The 21,250-nt window shown below is 37.2% G+C and overlaps 1 protein-coding gene across 1 annotated transcript in view; it reads right to left on the bottom strand.

Moving 5' to 3' along the window:
• RNGTT (RNA guanylyltransferase and 5'-phosphatase) overlaps positions 1-21,250 on the bottom strand; it is a 219,081-nt gene that overhangs the window by 141,795 nt on the left and 56,036 nt on the right. Inside the window, exons 9-10 of the mRNA XM_065888674.1 lie at positions 13,195-13,330; positions 3,203-3,274 (exon numbers count right to left, since the gene is read on the bottom strand). Of these exons, the coding sequence (XP_065744746.1) occupies positions 3,203-3,274; positions 13,195-13,330 (208 nt within the window). The remainder of the gene's footprint in view (positions 1-3,202; positions 3,275-13,194; positions 13,331-21,250) is intronic.

The raw sequence follows: 21,250 nt of genomic DNA, 5'->3' as shown, positions 1-21,250 counted from the left end.
GACATTTCTCCAAAGAAGACATACAGATGGCCAAGAAGCACATGAAAAGCTGCTCAACATCACTAATTATTAGAGAAATGCAAAACAAAACTACAGTGAGGTATCACCTCACACCAGTTAGAATGGGCATCATCAGAAAAATCTACAAACAACAAATGCTGGAGAGGGTGTGGAGAAAAGGGAACCCTCTTGCACTGTTGGTGGGTATGTAAATTGATACAGCCACTATGGAGAACAGTATGGAGGTTCCTTAAAAAATTAAAAATAGAATTGCCATATGACCCAGCAATCCCACTACTGGGCATATATCCAGAGAAAAACATAATTGAAAAAGATACATGCACCCCAATATTCATTGCAGCACTATTTATAATAGGTCATGGAACATGGAAGCAACCTAAATGCCCATCGACAGACAAAGAGATAAAGAAGATGTGGTACATATATACAATGGAATATTACTCAGCCATAAAAAGGAACGAAACTGGGTCATTTGTAGAGACGTGGATGGATCTAGAGACTGTCATACAGAGTGTAGCAAGTCAGGAAGAGAAAAACAAATATCGTATATTAACGCATATATGTGGAACCTAGAAAAATGGTACAGAGGAACTGGTGTGCAGGGTAGAAATGGAGACACAGATGTAGAAAACAAACGTATGGACACCAAGGGGGGAAAGTGGTGGTGGTGGGGTGTGTGTGTGATGAATTGGGAGATTGGGATTGACATGTATCCACTAATATGTATAAAATGGATGACTAATAAGAACCTGCTGTATAAAAAAATAAAGTAAAATTCAAAAATGCAAAAAAAATTAAAATTTTAAAAATCAATGAAATAAAGCAAAAGGTACTCAATAAATCCTTACTGAATGAATGATTACAGACCAAGAGATGAAAAGCATGAATTAATCATTTTTACAGGAAAATATGGTTGAATCTCCTAAACAAGACACAAAAGCACAAACTTTGAGATATAGTGAGCTGGATTTCATTAAAATGAAAATCTTCTGTGAATCAATAGATATTAATATGGAAAACATATTGTTTGCCACATATATAACTAAGAAAGAATTAGAATCCAGAAAAGATAGCTATTAGAAGATTATTCAAACTTGCAGTTAAATCACAGAAGAAAAATTCAAACAAGTAAAAATAAACATGAAATATGCTTAACTTTATTAGTAACCAGGAAAGCAAATTAAAACAATCCAATTGACAAAGATCTTAAAATCTGATAATACCAACTGTGGTAAAGTGGTACAACTACTTCTGAGGGGAATTTAGCAACACAACAAAAAAGCTGAAGTCGCCAGTTTAATCAGAATCTCCATGATGTAGGGATGAGGGACTGGCTTTTTAAAACGCTTCCTAGATGATTGTATCCCAAGAATGAGAACTATCCTAGAGAAACCTGGACATACACACACAATAAAAAGTATATAAAACTGTTCCATGCAATAGTAGTATAACAGCAAAATATGGAAACCCAAATGTCCATCAAATGGAAAAAAGATAAATTCTGTATATTTATACAATGTAATAAAATACTAATTAAAGTGAGTGAACTAAACCTGTATGTATTAACACAAATAAATATCAACAAAATAAGGTGGACCAAATGTTGGGTACCACAGTACAGTAGTACAATGACATTTATATAACAGTAGAAACACTGCAAAAGAATACACCACATATATCTTACAGATCTACACATAGGTAGTAAAGGTATTAAAAACATTCATGGGAATAATAAACATCAAATTCAGGGTAGAATCTGCTTCTGGATAAGATGGTCAAGAATGGAATGAGAGAGGTGTGCACAAGAAACTCCTACTGAATCTGTAATGATTTATTCCTTACTGAAAAGAAAGTGGAGTAAAAATGACAATGTTAAACTTCAACAAATCTGGAGGTCAGTACATAAGTATGCCTTACATTATTCTCTATATATTTGTGCATGCTGAAATTTTTCGTATTTTTTTAAAGAATTAGAAGGCTGTGGTCTCAGGCAAAGCTCCCAGACTAAGAAGTGAACCTGCACTGAACAATATTAAAGTGGAGTTCATTATCAAGAGGCAAAGGAGACAGTGCACCCCCATTCAAAAAGAAACAAGGCCAAACCCATCCTTTACATCTCGTTATGGCCCAATGAACATTATTCCAATATCTGTAATGAGAATGAATCAATTCTGGAACACCTTACTTTTGAGGAATATAGTGGTCACAGACAGAACAAAAATAAAACTTGATTTCTGACTGAGTTTCTTAAATTTGAAACTCTGAAATATAGAAATTCAACAAAAAAATGAGATACATACATTGAACATTTCCAGGAAAAAATAATCTGGATAAATGCAATCCTGAATCTTACTACTACAATTTAAAATGCATACCCCTAAAAAAGAACTTTTTAAAAGCCTTGTTATAAATCTTCAAAACCTTATAACTTAACACTTTTAATTCCAGAAGTCTTAATTGCTTTCAGTCTGGTTTGAATACTAAGTGATTATGCAATTTGAACAACACGTCTAGAGGAATGATTACACCTTTTCATGGACATACACTACTGAAAGAACTTCTTGCATTTACAGAAGTCATCTTGTACCGCCTAAATAATTCAGTCATTCATACTATAATTAAACATTAACAGGAAAACAGATTCTTGATGAGTCTAACATTGCAGGAAATGGGTAGAGAATATAATTCCTATTTTTTTAATCTATTTACAACAGGCAATTTTATATTTTGTTTTCAAGTTTCCTGCATGTACTCATGAATAACATATTTGTGCCTCCATGTTACACAGTGAACACTCATAGTCAGTTTCTCTGGTTTTTTTGTTTTTTTTTTTAAGTGACAGACTAATAAAATTTGGAGACTTTTTAATCGAGTACAGGATAACTAAAATTGAGAATTTTCCATTTTACAAAATGCTGTCTTATTTTATCACAATTAAACTTTTTTCCTTACTCACTTGAAGTTCCTAAAGAATCCAAAGACAAAGAAATGTGCTAAATATTAGGCAATTAAGAGAAAGAAAAGGAGACGTAAAAGTATTAATAAGGTATCAAATAGGTAATTTGAATGAGTCATCATTCTGCTTTCCTACTATCTCTAAGGCAGTAGAACTTTTTATTTGTTAAAAACTAATTATTATCTCAGTGACATTTTTATTTTATAAATTATAAAAGGTACTTACATTGAATTTAATTATGTCGTATATCAAGTATCTAGGAACAGCCTGTCCATTTACTCTGTCAATAATCATTTCCTTTAAAGAGAAAAGAAGGTAAGTTTATTCATACTTTAAGAGCAATTTCTTTAGTTTGATTAAAATATAACATTCACACAGAAAGTACATAAATCATAAATATACAACTTGATGAAATTTCAAAGTGAACACACTTCTACACAGATCAAATCAATAGACTGTCAGCACCACAAAAACCCCACCATGAATTTATTCTGTATTGCAATAAAATCATATGACAATATCGCCTCATTTTTTATATTTGAATTTCTATTCTACATCTTATGTTTGAATTACTAAGCAACTATTAGGATAAAGAAACTACAAGTTTTAAATTCTAAATATCAGCAACATTTAAAAAATGAATTTTGCTAAATCATTATTGCTTTAAATTCTGTTGTATGCCTATTGCTTTAATCATAAAATCTATAGGTATAAATGGTGCCCTTATTATAGATAAAATCTCCATGTGACCCACACAGTCTTTCTTGGTTCCGTATCCCTCTACTATGATCAAAGGGAACAGGGAAAGAGAATATGATATCACATATCACAGCCATTAAGTGAAACGAACTTAAAATCTGCACTCTGACAGAAAAAAGATAAAGGACACTAAAGGGTGATTACAGACATATAATGTAGGATTTTTAAAATTTTTTTTCTGCCATGCCATGCAGCTTGCAGGATCTTAATAATTACCTAAAATATTAATTCTTAATAATAGGTTTTAACCTAAAATTATTATTTGTTCCTTATATTCTTCCTTGGAAACTAAACAGTCTTTTTATTATCTAATTTCATGACAATATCCACATACAACCATCTAAAATTACAAAGAACACATTGATGGAAGACAAATATATTTTCTAGTTTTAAGCAACTATTACCAATTGATTTCTTTCTCAAATATGTATTAGTTAAGCTACAGACATTTATTTATGGTTATCATCTTGAACCCAACAATTGACATAAATCATTTTCATTATTTTAAATTTGTTTACTGAAATATTTTTAAGTACTTGTATCTGAGAATTTTATAAGCCAACAAGGTAGCACCAATAACAGGTTTCAATTAATCTTTTCAAAAATGTGTGGATGGAAATTAAGTGGACTTCCAGGTTCAGAGAGCAGACATCACAGAATTTCCCTCCCAAATTACCTGATGAAATGAGTAAATACATATCTTCTTCAAACAGTAAAAATAACAAAAAAGAAAGTTTATTATCAGCAAACTAAACAAGTAAAAAGGAATAAACAAACCAGTAAGTTTAAAAACTGATAGCCATGGAAACTACCAAAATTCTGGTAAAACAAAAAGGGTTCACCTCCAAGGCCACTAAACCCCCAAAAGCCCTACTTGTAAAATGACAAATCATTGATAACTGTCACTATTACATTAAAATATAGAGAAGGAAACTCAGTGGTTATTCTTGTCTTCTTTTTTCCCTCTTCCGATTAAAAAGTAATTAAAATAGCAGAACACTCCTCCTGTCTGAAATAAAGGCTACGGGACTGCGTGTTGAATTGGAGAAACAATCTGAGCATTACTGGAATAAAATATGGCTCCCAACTAGCTGAAGAAAACATTTACCCACAGTTTTTAAAAGAGAAGAGAACCCAGGGATTCTAACAAAGACCTAGGCTGTGTGGTGGACAAAATATATGAAGAAATGATCTTCAAGGCACTAGACATCCAGCAACAAAGTATAGTAACTCCTAGGAAACAGTAAATAACTATATGAGCCCTACAACTGTCCCAGCTTATTGGTCGAGGAGAGTTTCCAGGCTTCAATGCAGGCAGGGGGAGCCCAGGTGAGCCCAGCAGTCTCCCTGAATTGAGAAAATAGACCAGGTTGTCTAGGGAGACCAATGAGGCTAGAGTTTTCACAGCAGAGGATAGGGTGGGAGAGGGATGTCTTCAGATAGACCCCCATGAATATTCAGCAAAGCAAGCATGTGAGGAAACTACTCAAGGTCAGGCAAAGAAGTACCCAAAAATCTTAAAGAGAACCATACATGTCACTCAACAAGGTTGGGAATAACTCCTGTTCCCACCAGCCAGACTAGAAAGCCTCATAACTCACAGGGCATTGAGTACTCAGAAGGATCTTATCTCAGTAGTGGAGGATAATTATCCCTAAAGACTCCTCACCTAACAAATCTTAAAAACAAGACTCAAAAGGTACAAACTAGTCCCAAGTAAATTAACTGCATCTCAGAACAAAGCTCAAGAATAGTTATAGGAATACAAAAATATTGAGCCCCCAACAAGGTAAAATTCAAAACGTCTGGCAGCCAATCAAAAATTACCAGGTATGCAAAGAGACAAAAATATACAACTCATAAAGAGGAGAAAAAAATCCATCAAAATAGGCCTAAAACTCTGAGCGATGTTAGAGCTAGCAGGCAAGAATATTCTAACAGTATTCCATATATTCAAAAAGGTAAGTAGAGACACAGAAGACTTAAAAAAGACTCAAATTCAATTTCCAGAGGTGAAAACTACAATGTCTGAGGTGAAAAATACTGTGGTTGGGATGGACAGTGGTTTAGATGCTGGAGAAGGAGAGATTCATGAACGTGAAGACAAATCAATACAAACTATCCAAAACAAAACAGAAAAGTTTGTTGTTGTTGTTTTAATGAAAGAACATTAGTAATTAAATTTTCAACAGGTGGAAGGGTAGAAATGCACAAAAACGTTCTACTTTTGATGAAAATTGTAAACCCACAGAAAAAAGATGCTGAATCCTTTATTATGGGCCCTACCAAAAAAACCCCAAAATCTGCATGTTTGACTTTCCTATCCTCTGTACTTCTCCATATTCCATTGCCTTTATCTGAAGTTCCCAGGCATCCACTCTTCTGCCTACCCATTTAATATTTCCTGAGCACAAACTATACTCTATGCTCTAAGTGCTGGAGACATTAAGCACCCAGTCCCTAGCTTCAAGGGGCTCAGAGTAATAGAAAGAGAGGAAAATATATAAGTAGCTAGGTCGAAGGAAGAGCTACAGTTTTAATGACAGATGGCCATACAGAGAGAATGACCATGTAGCTATCTGTCTAAACCAGGATACTTTTGAGAGTGAGAGATGGCTATTAATAACTATACTAAGACAACAAGTATATACCTTTACTATTCCAGTCAATAAGGGCACATTGTATAAACATAAGGAGAAGGAGTGGTTATTTCTACATGAAGAGTAAGACAAAGGTTTGATAATAAGGGGAGAAACTCATTAGCTGAATCCTGAAAGATGTGGTGGATATCTTCTAGCAGGATGGTGGACACGCCAAATGGTATTTAAAAGGCATGGAGAAGGTGGTAAACTATCCAAAGCTCAGTAATAGGTGGGACTTATGCTTTCAAGGGCTCACAGTCAAAGATGATGTTAAATGCTTAGGCACGGCCCAGATATAAGGAATATTACATTACGTACTTTGGCTTTCATGCTTTAAGCAATGGAGAACCACTGAAGGGGTGTTTGGGGTTTTTATAATATAAATTTGTTTTATTTATTTATTTTTGGCTGCGTTGGGTCTTCGTTGCTGCATGCGGGCTTTCTCTAGCTGCGGTGAGTGGGAGCTACTCTTTGTTGTGGTGTGCAGGCTTCTCATTGTGGTGGCTTCTCTTGTTGCAGAGCACGGGCTCTAGGCACATAGGCTTCAGTAGTTGTGGCTCACAGTCTCAGTAGTTGTGGCTCTCATGCTCTAGAGCGCAGGCTCAGTAGTTGTGGTGCACAGGCTTAGCTGTTCCGCGGCATGTGGGATCTTCCCAGACCTGAGCTTGAACCTGTGTCCCCTAAACTGGCAGGCGGATTCTTAACCACTGCACCACCAGGGAAGCCCCCACTGAAGGGTTTTAATGAAAGGAAGTAATTAACTGTGCAAAACCTGTGGGCCTTCAAAGCTCATCTCAAAGGTAACCCATTCCTTGAAATCCTTTCAGATAAGGCCCACTTGGTTCTAATTATCATAGTTAAGTGATGAAATGTTCCTGAATTAGATAGCAGTGGTTGCATAATCTTGTGAATACTAAAAACCACTGACTTATATACCTTAGAATGGTAAACTATATTTCAACTTTTTCAATAAAGTTAAATTTTAAAAAGAAAAAGAAATCCTAAAATCAGTTCTTCAGAGCGAAGGAAAATGATGGAACCCCAGATAAACAGCATATATTAAACGTCAGCTATGTACGTGTTGATTACACACATTCTATAAATACAGACACAACAAAATGACTAAAAGGAAATACATCAAAATGTTAAAATTTAATCTCTTCTTGATAGTTGAGTTCTATTTTATAACATACAGACTTCCTAAAATTTTAACAATGAGCATGCATATTCCTTTATAAAAAATTAACAGATGAAAAGACATGCCATTTTCCCAAGATTTTTGTTATTAACTTTAATGATTAACTGTTATATCCTCCTCTTATCCTCAGTATAAAATTGATTGAACTTCACTGATTTGTTTCAAGTGAATTACTGCCGTATTTCTAAACTCCTATTTTCCACATTCTGTGGGTCAAAGAACATAATCTAGAGAGCAAAACAAAAGCTTAAACGCTCACATACGACAGCCAGACAATTAGGCAGTTTGAGTTATTCTTGGATTTGGAATTTTACAAAAACGATTTGCAAATGAAAATGTAGAAGAAACAGGAAACTACAGAGGACTGTTTTAATTAACTAAGTGGAAAAACAGATATGGCAACTATAATTCTGGTCCAAGTAAACTGACATCATGAATCATATTGCTATTTTAAAACCTCACAAGAGTCTATTATGTTGCTCTCAGTTATCCAAGTTTGGGGTGAAAATAAATAGTACTGCTAAGTTAAATCTGCAGGTGGTTAAGCATCTAATTTTTAAGCATTATTTCCTACCTGGAATGCCCTTGGCCCATGTCCAACAAAAATCTCTTTCTATAGAAATCTTCCCATATCTAACGCCAACTCCTCTATAAACCATCTTTAGTTTCTAACTAGATGTAATTCATTTCTCCTCTAAACAACCAAAGGACTTGTTTTAAATGCCAATCTTCGGGTTATCGTTTTATTCGGTACCTATCATTCTCCGTCCCAACCCAATGAAGTAAGATATCTCCAGGGTGAGGCCTTCTCCTCAACCTTCTAAGCAATGCCTGCACTCCTGGTGTGGTACATGATAGGAATGAAAAACTACACTAAACTTTTGCAAATGCTATAACTTGAGTCTTTTTCTTCCTTTTATTTTATGAATTACGATGCTAAAAAACTACCTTAAATAAAATGAAAGTAACAAAAACCAAAATAAATGTTCTTGCTGTTCCCATGAACCAATTACCAGAGCTGCTGTACTGGCAATGCAGATTATGGACAGCACAACTCCAGGGGTAGCTGTCACATCAACTACGATAAGGACGGAACACCTTGGAGATGTGCAGTAGCAATACTTCCAACCTTATGCAGTGGCTCTGTCAACCACAAGGGGGCGTGTGTGTGCACGTGCAGCATGCGTGCGCGCACACGCACAAATGTGTTAAAAGGTTTACGTATATATGTCAAAATATTTTACCACGCACACCGTCACAGGAATGAAAATTTATAATACTAGTAGCCTCACAGAGTACACAGTACAGACAATTCTGTGACTCTATAGGTACTCTTCGCTCAGTCTCCATTTGCCACTCAGTCTCAATCAACTATACTACCTTCTTTGCTTCTTTCTAATCTTTATATCCAGCTCAGTCAACCTCTCCCTGGACTTCTGTCATCAGTCTTTATGACCCATCTAAAATTTTCCTTGATCTCATGTCCACTGCTCTTCTCCACACAACCTCAAACTCTCACTCTCTCTAGGTCACATCCTGAACCTTCTCATCACCCAAAACTATACCTCAGAAGTGATTGATTCAAACATCTCATTCTCCAATCACAGTCTTCCATCTTCTGGCTTGCACACTCCAATATTTACCTGGTAAATTTTTTAAAAAGCACATGGGATTGGGGCAACAAGCATTCAGGTCACTTGGAAAATGGTACTCCCTCTGTTAAACAAATAAATACATATTTTATGCATGTGGCTTTCATTAGGGTAATTCTATCATTGAGAGTTTAAAGGAACATTCACAAGCTACTCACTATTTTCCCAATATCACTGATATAAATCTGAAACAGAGACGCAAGTTTCATCTTAAGACAGGAAGCATTCTCATACAAATTCCAGAGACTATTAGCCAGATATAATTCAATCTGCCTTGTGAAAAAGGTTCAATACTGAAAAAGTGAATAAATATTAAAGAACATGAGCAGTATCCCTGTAGAAAAGAAACTTACAGTTGTGGGAAGCCATAAAAAAGATGTAGAGTCCCTTTTCCCTCCAAAGAAAAATAGTGAAGGTGTGGCAAAGAGATAAACCACACAACCAAACATAGCAAACAGAAAGGTAAATGGTCTGGAGATAAGCCTACCAGAGATCATTCTGCAGAGAAAAATACAAGCTTCTTGTTGTACAGATTTGCACATAAAGTGTAACACACTAATTCAGCCTAACTTCTCAAATAGGCTTGTTCACCCGAAAGCTAAATAAAGAGAGCAAAATCTAAGTGACAAACTTCAGAATAGCCAAGAGATTGGATATCCTTGCACTATCAGACATTAAATTGTATGCTAAAGTTACAGCCTGTAAGTCAACCTAAAACTATCACAGGAAGACCAAAATATTAATGGAATGGGAAAGCGAATCAAGAAACAAACAACGATATAAGGGAATCCCACATACAATAAAAATGATATACCTAATTAAAAAGGAAAAATACATTAGCAGACTGGTGCTGAGGTAACAATTTAGACATTTGGAAATAAATAAAACTGTACCCCTATCTTACTCATTTTACCAAAATGTATCGTGGATAGATCAAATATTTAAATATGTAAATGAAACAATAAAAGTATTAGAAGGAAAAACAGGGGACTATTATAATAATTCTGAAGTAAAAATATCTCTTTCTTAAAATGACACAAAAGCCAAATATTAAAAACCAAGGTGTTTAACTACTATATATAAAATAGATAACTAATAAGGACATACTGTATAGCACAGGGAACTCTACTCAGTACTCTGTAATAACCTATATGGAAAAGAATCTAAAGAAGAGTGAATTATGTATATGTATAACTGATTCACTTTGCTGTACATCTAAAACTAACACAATATTGTAAATCAACTATACTCCAATAAATATTTTTTTTAAAAAAAAAAGGTGTTTATAATTTACCTACATAAATTTAAACCTGTGCCACCGAAAACACCAGAAAAAATATTACTTTTTCAAAATATGGGTCATAAAGTAATACCCCAATAGACAACAACTTCTCATAAATCAGTAAGAAAAACATGAACACCCAACAGAAAAATGTATGAAAGATCTGAATGGGCAACTCACAGAAGAAATATAGTAACTCTGTACTGTACTAAATACAGTAAAACAGAAGTGAAAAAATATTAAACCTCCTTAACAATTCACATGAATTAAGAGGTAAACATTTATTTCACTATGTGCCAGACACTATTATCAGCACTTTATATAAACTATCCAACTTAATCTTCACAACAGCACCAAGACCTAAGTACTGTTATTAGCCTAACTTCACTACATATGACGAAACTGAGTAAACGATATTAGGGCCCTCATACAATAACTCATGGAGCCAGTAAGACACCATCAGTTAGAGTCAGGGCTCTTAACCACTATGCTATACTGTCTCCTAAAATGAAAAAGTCATTTAAAATTAGAAGATTTAAAATTTTCAAAACCCAGTGTTTAATAAGACAGTGCATAGATCCTTTACAAATGGATGGCTGAACTATACATGTGTTCAAACTTTCTGGAAAGAAGGGTGGCAATTATACATGTCAATGTTTAAAACGAGTAATGCCCCCAAATAAAGCATAGTGAACACAGTACAGTGTATCAGGTTACTGTCCCTGCCTTGGGAGGACTACGTCTCTTGTACTCCAAGTGGTACTGCCACCTGTGAGACCCTGGTCTCCACTGTCTCTCTTCCTTGGATATATATATATATATATAACTTAGGCAAGGCCCTCTGGAATTTTCCCTGGGATTGATATATGGATATTGGGAGAGAATAGTTCCCTTTCTGCTTGGGTTGCAAGGCAACTTGCCTCCCACGTGGAAAGAGCCTTCATGCAGAGTGAGGACAGACAAGTAAGCAAAGAAAGAGAGAGAAAGACAGCATGGCCCATATCACTTGAGTCCCCAGATCCAGCCTGAAGCAAGCCAAGCTGAAACCTAATTATTTGTGCCAATTTAGTTCTTTTTTCCTCAGTTACTTTAAGTAGAATCTCACTTCTAAGAATCTTAATTATAAAACTGCACAATTGGGCTTCCCTGGTGGCGCAGTGGTTGGGAGTCGGCCTGCCGATGCAGGGAACACGGGTTCGTGCCCTGGTCCGGGAGGATCCCACATGCCGCAGAGCGGCTGCGCCCGTGGGCCATGGCCGCTGAGCCTGTGCGTCCGGAGCCTGTGCTCCGCAACAGGAGAGGCCACAGCAGTGAGAGGCCCGCGTACCGCAAAAAAAAAAAACAAAAAAAAAACTGCACAACTGTGAAAGAAAAAGGTATAAGGATATGCATACAAGTATGTCTTATAATACAGAAAATCCAAATGTCCACCAAAAGAGGGCTGGCTAAATTAATTACAGAATTGTTTGTCAAACTTGTCTAATTAAAATCACTTGGGCACTTATTAAAAATAAAGATAACTTGACCTCTGGGAGAGTCTAATTCACTAGGTCTAGGATAGGCTACTGGGATAGGCCATATTTTTAACAAGCATCCCCTATAATTTTCATATGCAAGATAGTCTGGAACCCCTAAATTACAGTGTTTACATATACAGTGGTCTATCATTCAGGCTTTTATGTGAAAAAGGTCCAAAACACATTGCTAAGTGAAAACAACACAAATTACAAAACAGATGTAACATTTAAATCTTTTCATGCAAAATTATGTAACTATCCACGTGGGTACATATTTGACCAAAGTACTCATTTTCAGCCAGGGCAGAGGTACCTGTACTCAGAATCTTACTGGGACTGGAAGGGGTCCCAAGTCCCCAAAAGATTCTGATAGACATTCTGTTTAAGAATCTATGCTCTGAGTTAGTATTACTAATATGAATGTGAATCCTTCAGGAGCAGATGTAAGATTGAATGTTCTGGCACAGAGAAAAGTCTGGAATAATGTTCATCAAAATGATAACAGAAGTTACTCCAATGGTTAAGAGTTCAGGTGATTTTTACCAGCTTTTTTGTAATGTTCTGTATTATTTTAATTTTTATTTACAATGAATGAATACATTTAGAATTGGGGAGAAGAAAGCTGTCTGCACAGGAGAAAGTTAAAATATTTTTAATCAAGTAATTTTATGATTATTAAGTATAGATTGTCTGAATGGGAAAATTCTTATCAGCTTTCAAAATTCAAATGTAAAAGTACAAGTGGCTGCTTTCAAAGACACGATCCTCTTTCAATAAGAACTATTAGTTCATATAGCTAAAGAGCCAAGGAAAAATGTGATATGTCATATCACTCAATTAAAATTCAACTGACAAGTAAAACAATAAAATGAGTTTTTCAGTAAGAATTTTTTTCAATCACAAAGAACAAAAGAATTAAGATTTAATTTTGTTCACTTATTCTGTATCTAAGACAATGATCAAGTGACAGTAAGTGCAGGTAAGAGATAAATGGAATTTAACATCTTAACAAAAACTAGATTCAATTTTTTAACTGTCAATTATACACCAATAAAAAAAACTTTTAAAAAAAACTGGATCTGATTCTAAATTTCCTGTTTAATTATTAAAAATACACATTTACAGCAATGTTTGATTTTTTTTAAAAAAAGATAAAATATGACTTACCCCATCTAGGAGAGTATTTGATAAATGCATGCGGAGATCTTTACGAAATGGAAATTCCAGATTTGAAACATGAAACACTGAATTATCTCTATCAATCATAAAAACTTCATTTGTGCCATCAATCAACATCATATACCTTAAATGAAACATTAAAAAGATAGTATTAACAGTAAAATTCAAGAATAGAGTCATAAGAAATAACAGTTGAATTGTTTTTCCTTAGACTTACAATAGCTGCCTGGAATAATGTTCACCAGAGTCCCCCCTCCACCATCATTCAAATTAAAGTGCCACAAATAACAAAATCTTTTTTAAAGACGTTTTTGTTTCCTATAAAAAACATACGGTATAGAGAAATCAAAGCTTTTTACGGAAACAATGTGATGTTCAAGAGCAACCTTATAACCCATCTTAGGAGAGAACGGTTCTCTAATTTTTATTAGATCTTAAACATCAAAGTTTACAAAACACACAAACATACATATATGTAATTACGGAATTTTATTGGCTCAACAACTATATAAATTAGGAATTACTCTCTCCACTTTGCAGTAAAAAAAGAAAGTGATTTGCAAATGGCAAGACGTCAAAGTATCCAATGCTCCTTCTGCCACACAACAGTGAGCAAAACACTGAATTAATGTGATGATATAACCAGATACCACCATTTCAGGTACAACTCTCATTCATTACTATAAAATTAAAATATTTTTTAACACAAGCTCATGAGAATTTTTATTAGCCAATCAATATATGGGGGAATTTATATACTTTAAAATGTGTCATCCTCCAAATGGCCAAGTTACTATCACTGATTCCCAGTTAGTTGATCATCAAGAACAGAGCTCTACTGCACACCATATATAAAAATAAAGTCCAGATGAATTCAAGTCAAGGAAATTACAGACCAACAGGCTATACTACCAAACAGATAATAGCAAGATTTGGGATGAAAATGGAGACCATACCCAGGTACCAAACTCTTCAAAGAATGAGAGAGATCTGACAGCAATAAGTTAGAAAGTTAAAAGTCATGAGCCTCAAAGAAACAGAAGAATCACTGTGTTGTCTTGTTTGTTGTTAAATGAAACACTGGAAGACTAACAGTCTGGATGTACCACTGAGAATAGAGGAGAATGCAGACCATCTGCCTAATTTCCTACCCATGAGGTAGGTCAGAAAAAAAAAAGCAGCAACTCAAAGACAGAGCTAAATCAACTTAAGGCTGGGGGACAGAAGAAACATTCAACAAAGAGACGGAAGCAACAAAGAGACGGAAGCAAATGCAGTACATGGCGGCTAATATAGAGGACAATTTGTTTCCCATAAATAACTGTTCTAAAAAACAGAGAGACATGTTCAGGACAGACGAGGAGAAATGGGAGGGCTGATTAAGGTAACAGAAGTGTGTGACAACAGGCTGAAGAGCAGCAAGGCAGACCAAAGGGGCTGACATTTGGGGACTGGATTGGAAGCATGCTGTTACTAGTGTTTTCAAAATAATTAGTCGTAGCAGGCCCCCGGAGAGGAGGTGAAGGACTCGGGCCCTTGCTATGTATTGAAAGAGCTGTATCCTTAGGAGATGGGGATTGTGAAGACTCAGGTTGCACTTGGAAAAAGAAAATCAGCCTCAGTCTGGACTGACTGTGCATCTGAGAAAGTCAGACCAACTGCGGGCCAGCAGGTTGGCAGACAACAGGAATACTTAGTTCCCAAAGCTCTCCTGCACATGCTTTCCAGAAGTGACAAATCCTAGTAGATAGGGAGAGTCTAGTCTTCTTGAAGAAGTCAACCTTGCCCTGCGTGGTATTTCAAAGAGAATTTAAATCAACATAAGAATAGGGCAAATAAAGACTTCCTTGGCAGTCCAGTGGTTGAGACTCTGCACTTCTACTGCAGGGGACATGGGTTTGATCCCTGGTTGGGGAACTAAGATCCCGCATGCCGTGCTGACTGGCCAAAAAAAAAAAAAGAATAGGGCAAATAAAAAGCCTGTAATACCTTCTGCAAAAATGGTACTGAAGACACAATCCATCATGTTGTTTAAGGACCTAGGTCAGCATTTTGCAAAGCTTATTATTTACTTTTAGGATTTCATGGCAAAATAAATTAGGGAAACACTATATCTTTCTCTGGGAAAGTCAAGATACATATCAGGAACATTTAAGGTTGTAAGAAAACATGTAAGGAGTAACTCAGTTTTCCTGGGTCTCTCCCATGTATATAGGAGGTATACATGTTATTAAACTTTTTCTCCAGTTTAAAAAAAAAGAAAATATACAATAGTCTGTTTATCTTATTTAGCCCATTATTTCCTAAACTTAATCCTGATATCTGTTAATATCCGACAGAATTAGTATTCTTTTCTTTTCTTTTTTTTTTTAATTTAATTTTATTCATTTTTTATTTTTGGCTGCGTTGGGTCTTTATTGCTGCGCGCAGGCTTTCTCTAGTTGCAGCGAGCAGGGGCTACTCTTCGTTGCAGTGCACGGGCTTCTCATTGCGGTGGCTTCTCTTGCTGCGGAGCACAGGCTCTAGGCGCGTGGGCTGCCGTATTTGTGGCACACAGGCTCAGTAGTCATGGCTCGTGGGCTCTAGAGTGCAGGCTCAATAGTTGTGGCACACGGGCTTAGTTGCTCCGCGGCATGTGGGATCTTCCCGGACCAGGGCTCGAACCCATGTCCTCCGCATTGGCAGGCGGATTCTTAACCACTGCGCTACCAGGGAAGTCCAGAATTAGTATTCTATATTCACAGTGTGAGAAAAGCTGGCTTATGCTAACAAATTTCAGAATTCAGAAAAAAGAAACAGGACTTCCCTGGTGGCACAGTGGTTAAGAATCCGCTTGCCAATGCAGGCGGTTCGATCCCTGGTCTGGGAAGATCCCATACGCCGCAGAGCAACTAAGCCTGTGCGCCACAACTACTGAGCCTGAGTTCTGGAGCCTGCGAGCCACAACTGCTGAGCCTGCGTACCACAACTACTGAAGCCCACACACCTAGAGCCCATGCTCCACAAGAGAAGCCACCACAATGAGAAGCCCACGCACCACAATGAAGAGTAGCCCCCACTCACCACAACTAGAGAAAGCCCACATGCAGCAATGAAGACCCAACACAGCCAAAAATAAAGAAACAGTTTCCCTCTTCTGATCATAAGATGACAACAGAAATATTTCCCTTTTCACTGGCTGCCCAGAAGCTCAGAATTAAATATAATGTTCAAATAGAATAAATATTAAATCCCAGGGTGTTGGTACATTCTGCTTTTTCTGTCATAATTATTCTCTATTCATTTTTTAACACACTTATTTGAGATATATATGAATGCATACATATCTTACTATCAGACTTTTCTTTTTACTTCAAGTGGAATATCAATTAAAAGAAAATACTATCTATGTATATTTATGCATAAACAGATTTAAAAGACCAAGGAAGGAAAGGCATTAGAAGATGGAATTCATTATAAAGGATTGGTCATGGGAAACTCAGCTTACATATGCAGAGATATCAGAGAAATTATTTAGCAGTTGGTATTCAGAGATTCTTCTGCACATATAAATTTTCAGGCTTTGGAACAGAAGTTTCTGGAATGTGATTTTTGGTTTGAACTCCAATCATTCCGAATCACATGTACTTCTGTTATGTGATACCCATGAAAAATAAGAAGCTATTTCCTGTTAGGGAAGAAAGGTAAGGAATGTGGAAATAACCTTAACTGCAAATTTAATATACAGAATTACCAAATTATTTGTATTATATACATTCTCATTAAAAGACAAAAATACAGGGCTTCCCTGGTGGCACAGTGGTTGAGAGTCCGCCTGCCGATGCAGGGGACACGGGTTCGTGCCCCGGTCCGGGAAGATCCCACATGCCGCGGAGCGGCTGGGCCCATGAGCCATGGCTGCTGAGCCTGCGCGTCCGGAGCCTGTGCTCCGCAACAGGAGAGGCCACAGCGGTGAGAGGCCCGCGTACCACACACACACAAAAAAAAGACAAAAGTACAGAAGTTTCACTGAATTAAAGCATTGATTCACTTTTTATACTGACGTATATATACCAAACCATATAAAAAACAGAAGAGCCAAATTTATAAACTGCTTTTATTTATTTATTTATTTATCACTGCTCTGCGCTGTGCAGCTTGCAGGATCTCAGGTCCACGACCAGGAATCAAACCCTGGGCCCTCGGCAGTGAAAGCACAGAGTCCCAACCACTGGACCACCAGGGAATTCCCGTGTAAACTGCTTTACTTTAAATACTGGTTTTCCAGCTTGACTAGAAAAGCTGCAGTCACTGAGATGTGAGATAGCTAATCAAGTAAAACCACCAATTATACATTAATACAATTCAGGAAGCACATAATTAAAGAGGAAAACTGATTAAAAACAAAATATTGGTAACTAATACCACCTTAGAGTTTTAACTCACATTCCTAATAGTAGTCTGAGGGTAAAATAATCTTTAAACATCTTATAATTTAAATTTATCACCAATATTCATTAATATGGAAAGAGATTCACAATATATTAAATGAAGAAAAAGCAAGTTAAAAATCAGAATGTATGACTATGAGGGGTAGGGAGATAAAACTGTATGAATAGTAAAATAGACAGGAAAGCCTACACCAGAGAATTGTCATCTCTATGTGGAATTATCAATAATATTTGCTTTTCTTATTATACTTTTTTGTACTTTTAAGAAATTTTAGAAATAAGCTCAAATTGCTTTTACAAGCCAGGGGGAAAAATATTAAAGCTACAGAAAAAAGAAAAAATAGAAATATAGTCTAATCAGAGTCTGAGAAATATTTTTTCCTTTGGCAATAAAATAAGATGGGATGTTAAACCTCGATGGTCATATACCACAGCAGCTTCAAAATTAGCAGGTATTTCTCCTCTCCTATTATAAAGCATTCATAGTGGGTAATAAAAACAGAAAAGTTGATCATTTAAATTGATTCATTTCACCACCATCTCTTGTACCAATTCCTATCAAACTCACTATGGTTTTTTGTTTTAAATAATTAACCAGTTAATTTTTTTAAATATTTACTAAAGGGCCAACGAGTTATCAGGCACAGATGCTAGAAATATAACAATGAACAGCACAGGTTCTTCATCTAACTTCATATAATTTGTACCCTTAGCAAGAAAACAAGACATTAAACAAATAATCCCAAACATAATAAGTATTGACAAGGTGAAGTACTAGGCACTACAGGAGCATACAAAAGGCAGAATGTGTCAGAGTTCAGATATCAGGAAAGGCATCCCAGAGGGATTCTCACGTAGCTGATAATGACATCAGGTTATGATCACTTAGTGAGCAATGGCTATGCACGGAGCAGTGTTCAAAGCCCTTTATATTAACTCAATTAAGCCTTACAACAATCTTACCATGTAGGGAAAATTACTGTTCCCATATTCCAGATGAGGAAACTGAAACCACAGTAAGTGACCTGCCCAAGGCCATAAAGCTGGCAAAATAGCAAAGGTGTTATTAAAACCTAGACAATAATCTATCTCGACAACCTCTACAGTATCCTGCCTCCACCTGCATTGTGCAGAAGTTAATCCAGCAACTTCTGTTGGGGGTGGAGGGAAAAGGGAAGGAGAGATGGGGTGTGTGGTGAGAACCAGTGCTTGGTACAGTCTACCAGTTGCAATATCCTTGAGACAGAAACAGAAGGTGCGTGTTTTGGCAACAAAAAATTCAGAATACAGAAGCATAGAGAGAAAGAGGGAAATGGCATGGCTTAAGTCTAGAGAAGTAGTCAAGGACTTAGTGATTCATGAAAACTCTTTTTCTCTTTATTCTAGAAAGTGGAAAACCCCTTGCATGAAACAAACAGAAACCATAATGGGTAATTCAAACCCAAGAAATGTAATACAGGAAACTGGTTACAAAGATATTGGAAAGCTGAAAAGGTTAACAAGGGAAGATGAAGATAACAAGAGATGAGTAACTGCAGGAAGCACTACCACCTAAAGGGCTGCGGAACAAAACGGAAGAGGCGTGTTATCAGAGGCCAGGAGCTTGGAGGATGGGCATTGTGGGGCCTGGAAGGCGGGGGCGGGGGTCCACGTAGCTCAGGGCTCAAACCTCTAAGGAGGTGGCACCAAATGGCTAAGACCTGGACCTCTAAGGAGAGGAGCACAGCACCTCAAGTTTCAATCTCTACAGAGGAAGCACAGAAGGCAGGATGCTCAAACAGCCTAGTGGGTGAGGAAATGCAAGCAGCACTCATTTGCCTACGAGGCACCCTCCAGAAGCTGGCACCTCTGAGAGGGAGCAGTGCGGTTGGTGCTGGGAGTGCCAAAAGAAGCTGGGAACGGAGTAAGAGTTGTCGCTGGCGGCTGGAGGGGTAAAGAAAGTAGAAACAAGAGAAGTCGCTTCTCTCACCTTCCAAATTCCTACGTGCTCCCCATGGTAAAACCCAACAAGAGGCAAGCTGGCAAGGGAGTCGGAGAAATGCAGTTTGCGGAGTCCCTCATCACAGTTTAAAAGGGTGGAACGGGAGGTGAGGAAGAGCAGGTAGAGAAACAGCAGCCCACTGAAAGGCTTTTAGCAAACTAACAGCACAATCTGATCTGCACTTTTCAAAGTTCACCTCCACATAATGTATACTCCTATAGGATAGGAACCGATCTGTAGACCAGAGAAATTATGAGGCTTTTATGGTACTCCAAGTGGGACTACAGTGGCAATAATAACTTAGAGGTAAGCGGATAAATTCAAAACGTGTAAGAGGCAGACTGACAGGATAGTATGCTCTTGACTGGCTATGGGGCTGAGGAGCAGAAGTCGAGGAGCACTCCCAAGCTTCTGGCAGGAGGACTGAGTGCACTTTATTTGCTGAGCCGTGGAGCACAGGAGGAGGAAGCAGTCACTGTTCAGTTCGTTGGGGAGAAGTGACAAACAGGATACGGACATGGATCTTTTCGTTTTTACATTGGAAACCAAAAGGCCCAGATTTTCTCTATCCCTGTCTCTAGCAGGCTGGAAATAGGGTCTAAGTCAGACAACCAAATGCTCCCTTCCCAGAACTTTTAACTTGAGAGACAGTGAGGCACAGGAATAGATTAAAAATGATTCGGAGCGACAGCAGAGGCACCGTCACCAAGTGCCAGTGGTGGCTTCCTATTCCAAGTGTTCCTGTGCCTGACCTTGGCTCTGGTCCTTGCTGCCTGGCTTCCCTTGATTCCTATCCATTTTCGGAGACTGGTTCTCCTGAGAGCCAGCCTTCCAATATATTCCTTTGTTTACATTAGCCAAAGCTGATTTCTACTGCTTACAGTCGATGCAATGCTAACGGATATGCTGTTCGGTTGTTGCTTTTTTTTCCCATTTTGCCCACTATATACTGCTGAATTCAAGTAAGTTATATGTGCCCATGACAGAACCACACTGTAATGTCCCCCAAACCATCCTCAACACCAATGGTTATGTGATACCAGCTCTTTACACAATAAATTCATGCCAAGAGATATGCCATCTATTTCCTGTCCTTCAACAGAGATAAGTGTACAATGTTAAGCCCAGAGTCTACCTTCCCTTTGTATCTTTTCTCTCATAAGAATTCACTGCCAAACCTCTACTGTTTCTATACCAGCTACATTTCCTCTCATTTCTATTCCCAGTAGAACTGGTATACAGCCTCTGAAACCTAATTCTCAAGATTGTAGAGAGATACAGTTATATTAAAACCTCTTGCAAAGAAATTCACAATTTAGAGCCACTTCCCCAGATACAATCATAAACCTTTCTGACATAAGAGCAGTTGGTCAGACTCTGGCCCCGACCCACCAACGCCTGTCAGACCTTATTCCAGAAACGATGCAAGAACTGCTGACTTGCTGAACCCCAGCTTTCTTCCTTCCCCATGGGGCTTTAGGCACACTTTGCCTTTTTCTCTCACTAGCTCACTGCTCAGTAAACTTGATCTCTGGTAATCTCTTTTGCAAAGTATATCCACATCCTCTTTAACCCATTTTTCCCCCATTTCTTTCAACTGTTAAACAAAAGAGAAATTTATGTTATGTATATT

The sequence above is a fragment of the Phocoena phocoena genome, chromosome 12, assembly GCF_963924675.1.
Source record: "Phocoena phocoena chromosome 12, mPhoPho1.1, whole genome shotgun sequence".
In the NCBI taxonomy this organism is placed as follows: Eukaryota; Metazoa; Chordata; class Mammalia; order Artiodactyla; family Phocoenidae; genus Phocoena; species Phocoena phocoena.
Note: the sequence above shows the minus strand (reverse complement) of the source record. Positions and strands in the feature narration are given on the sequence as shown.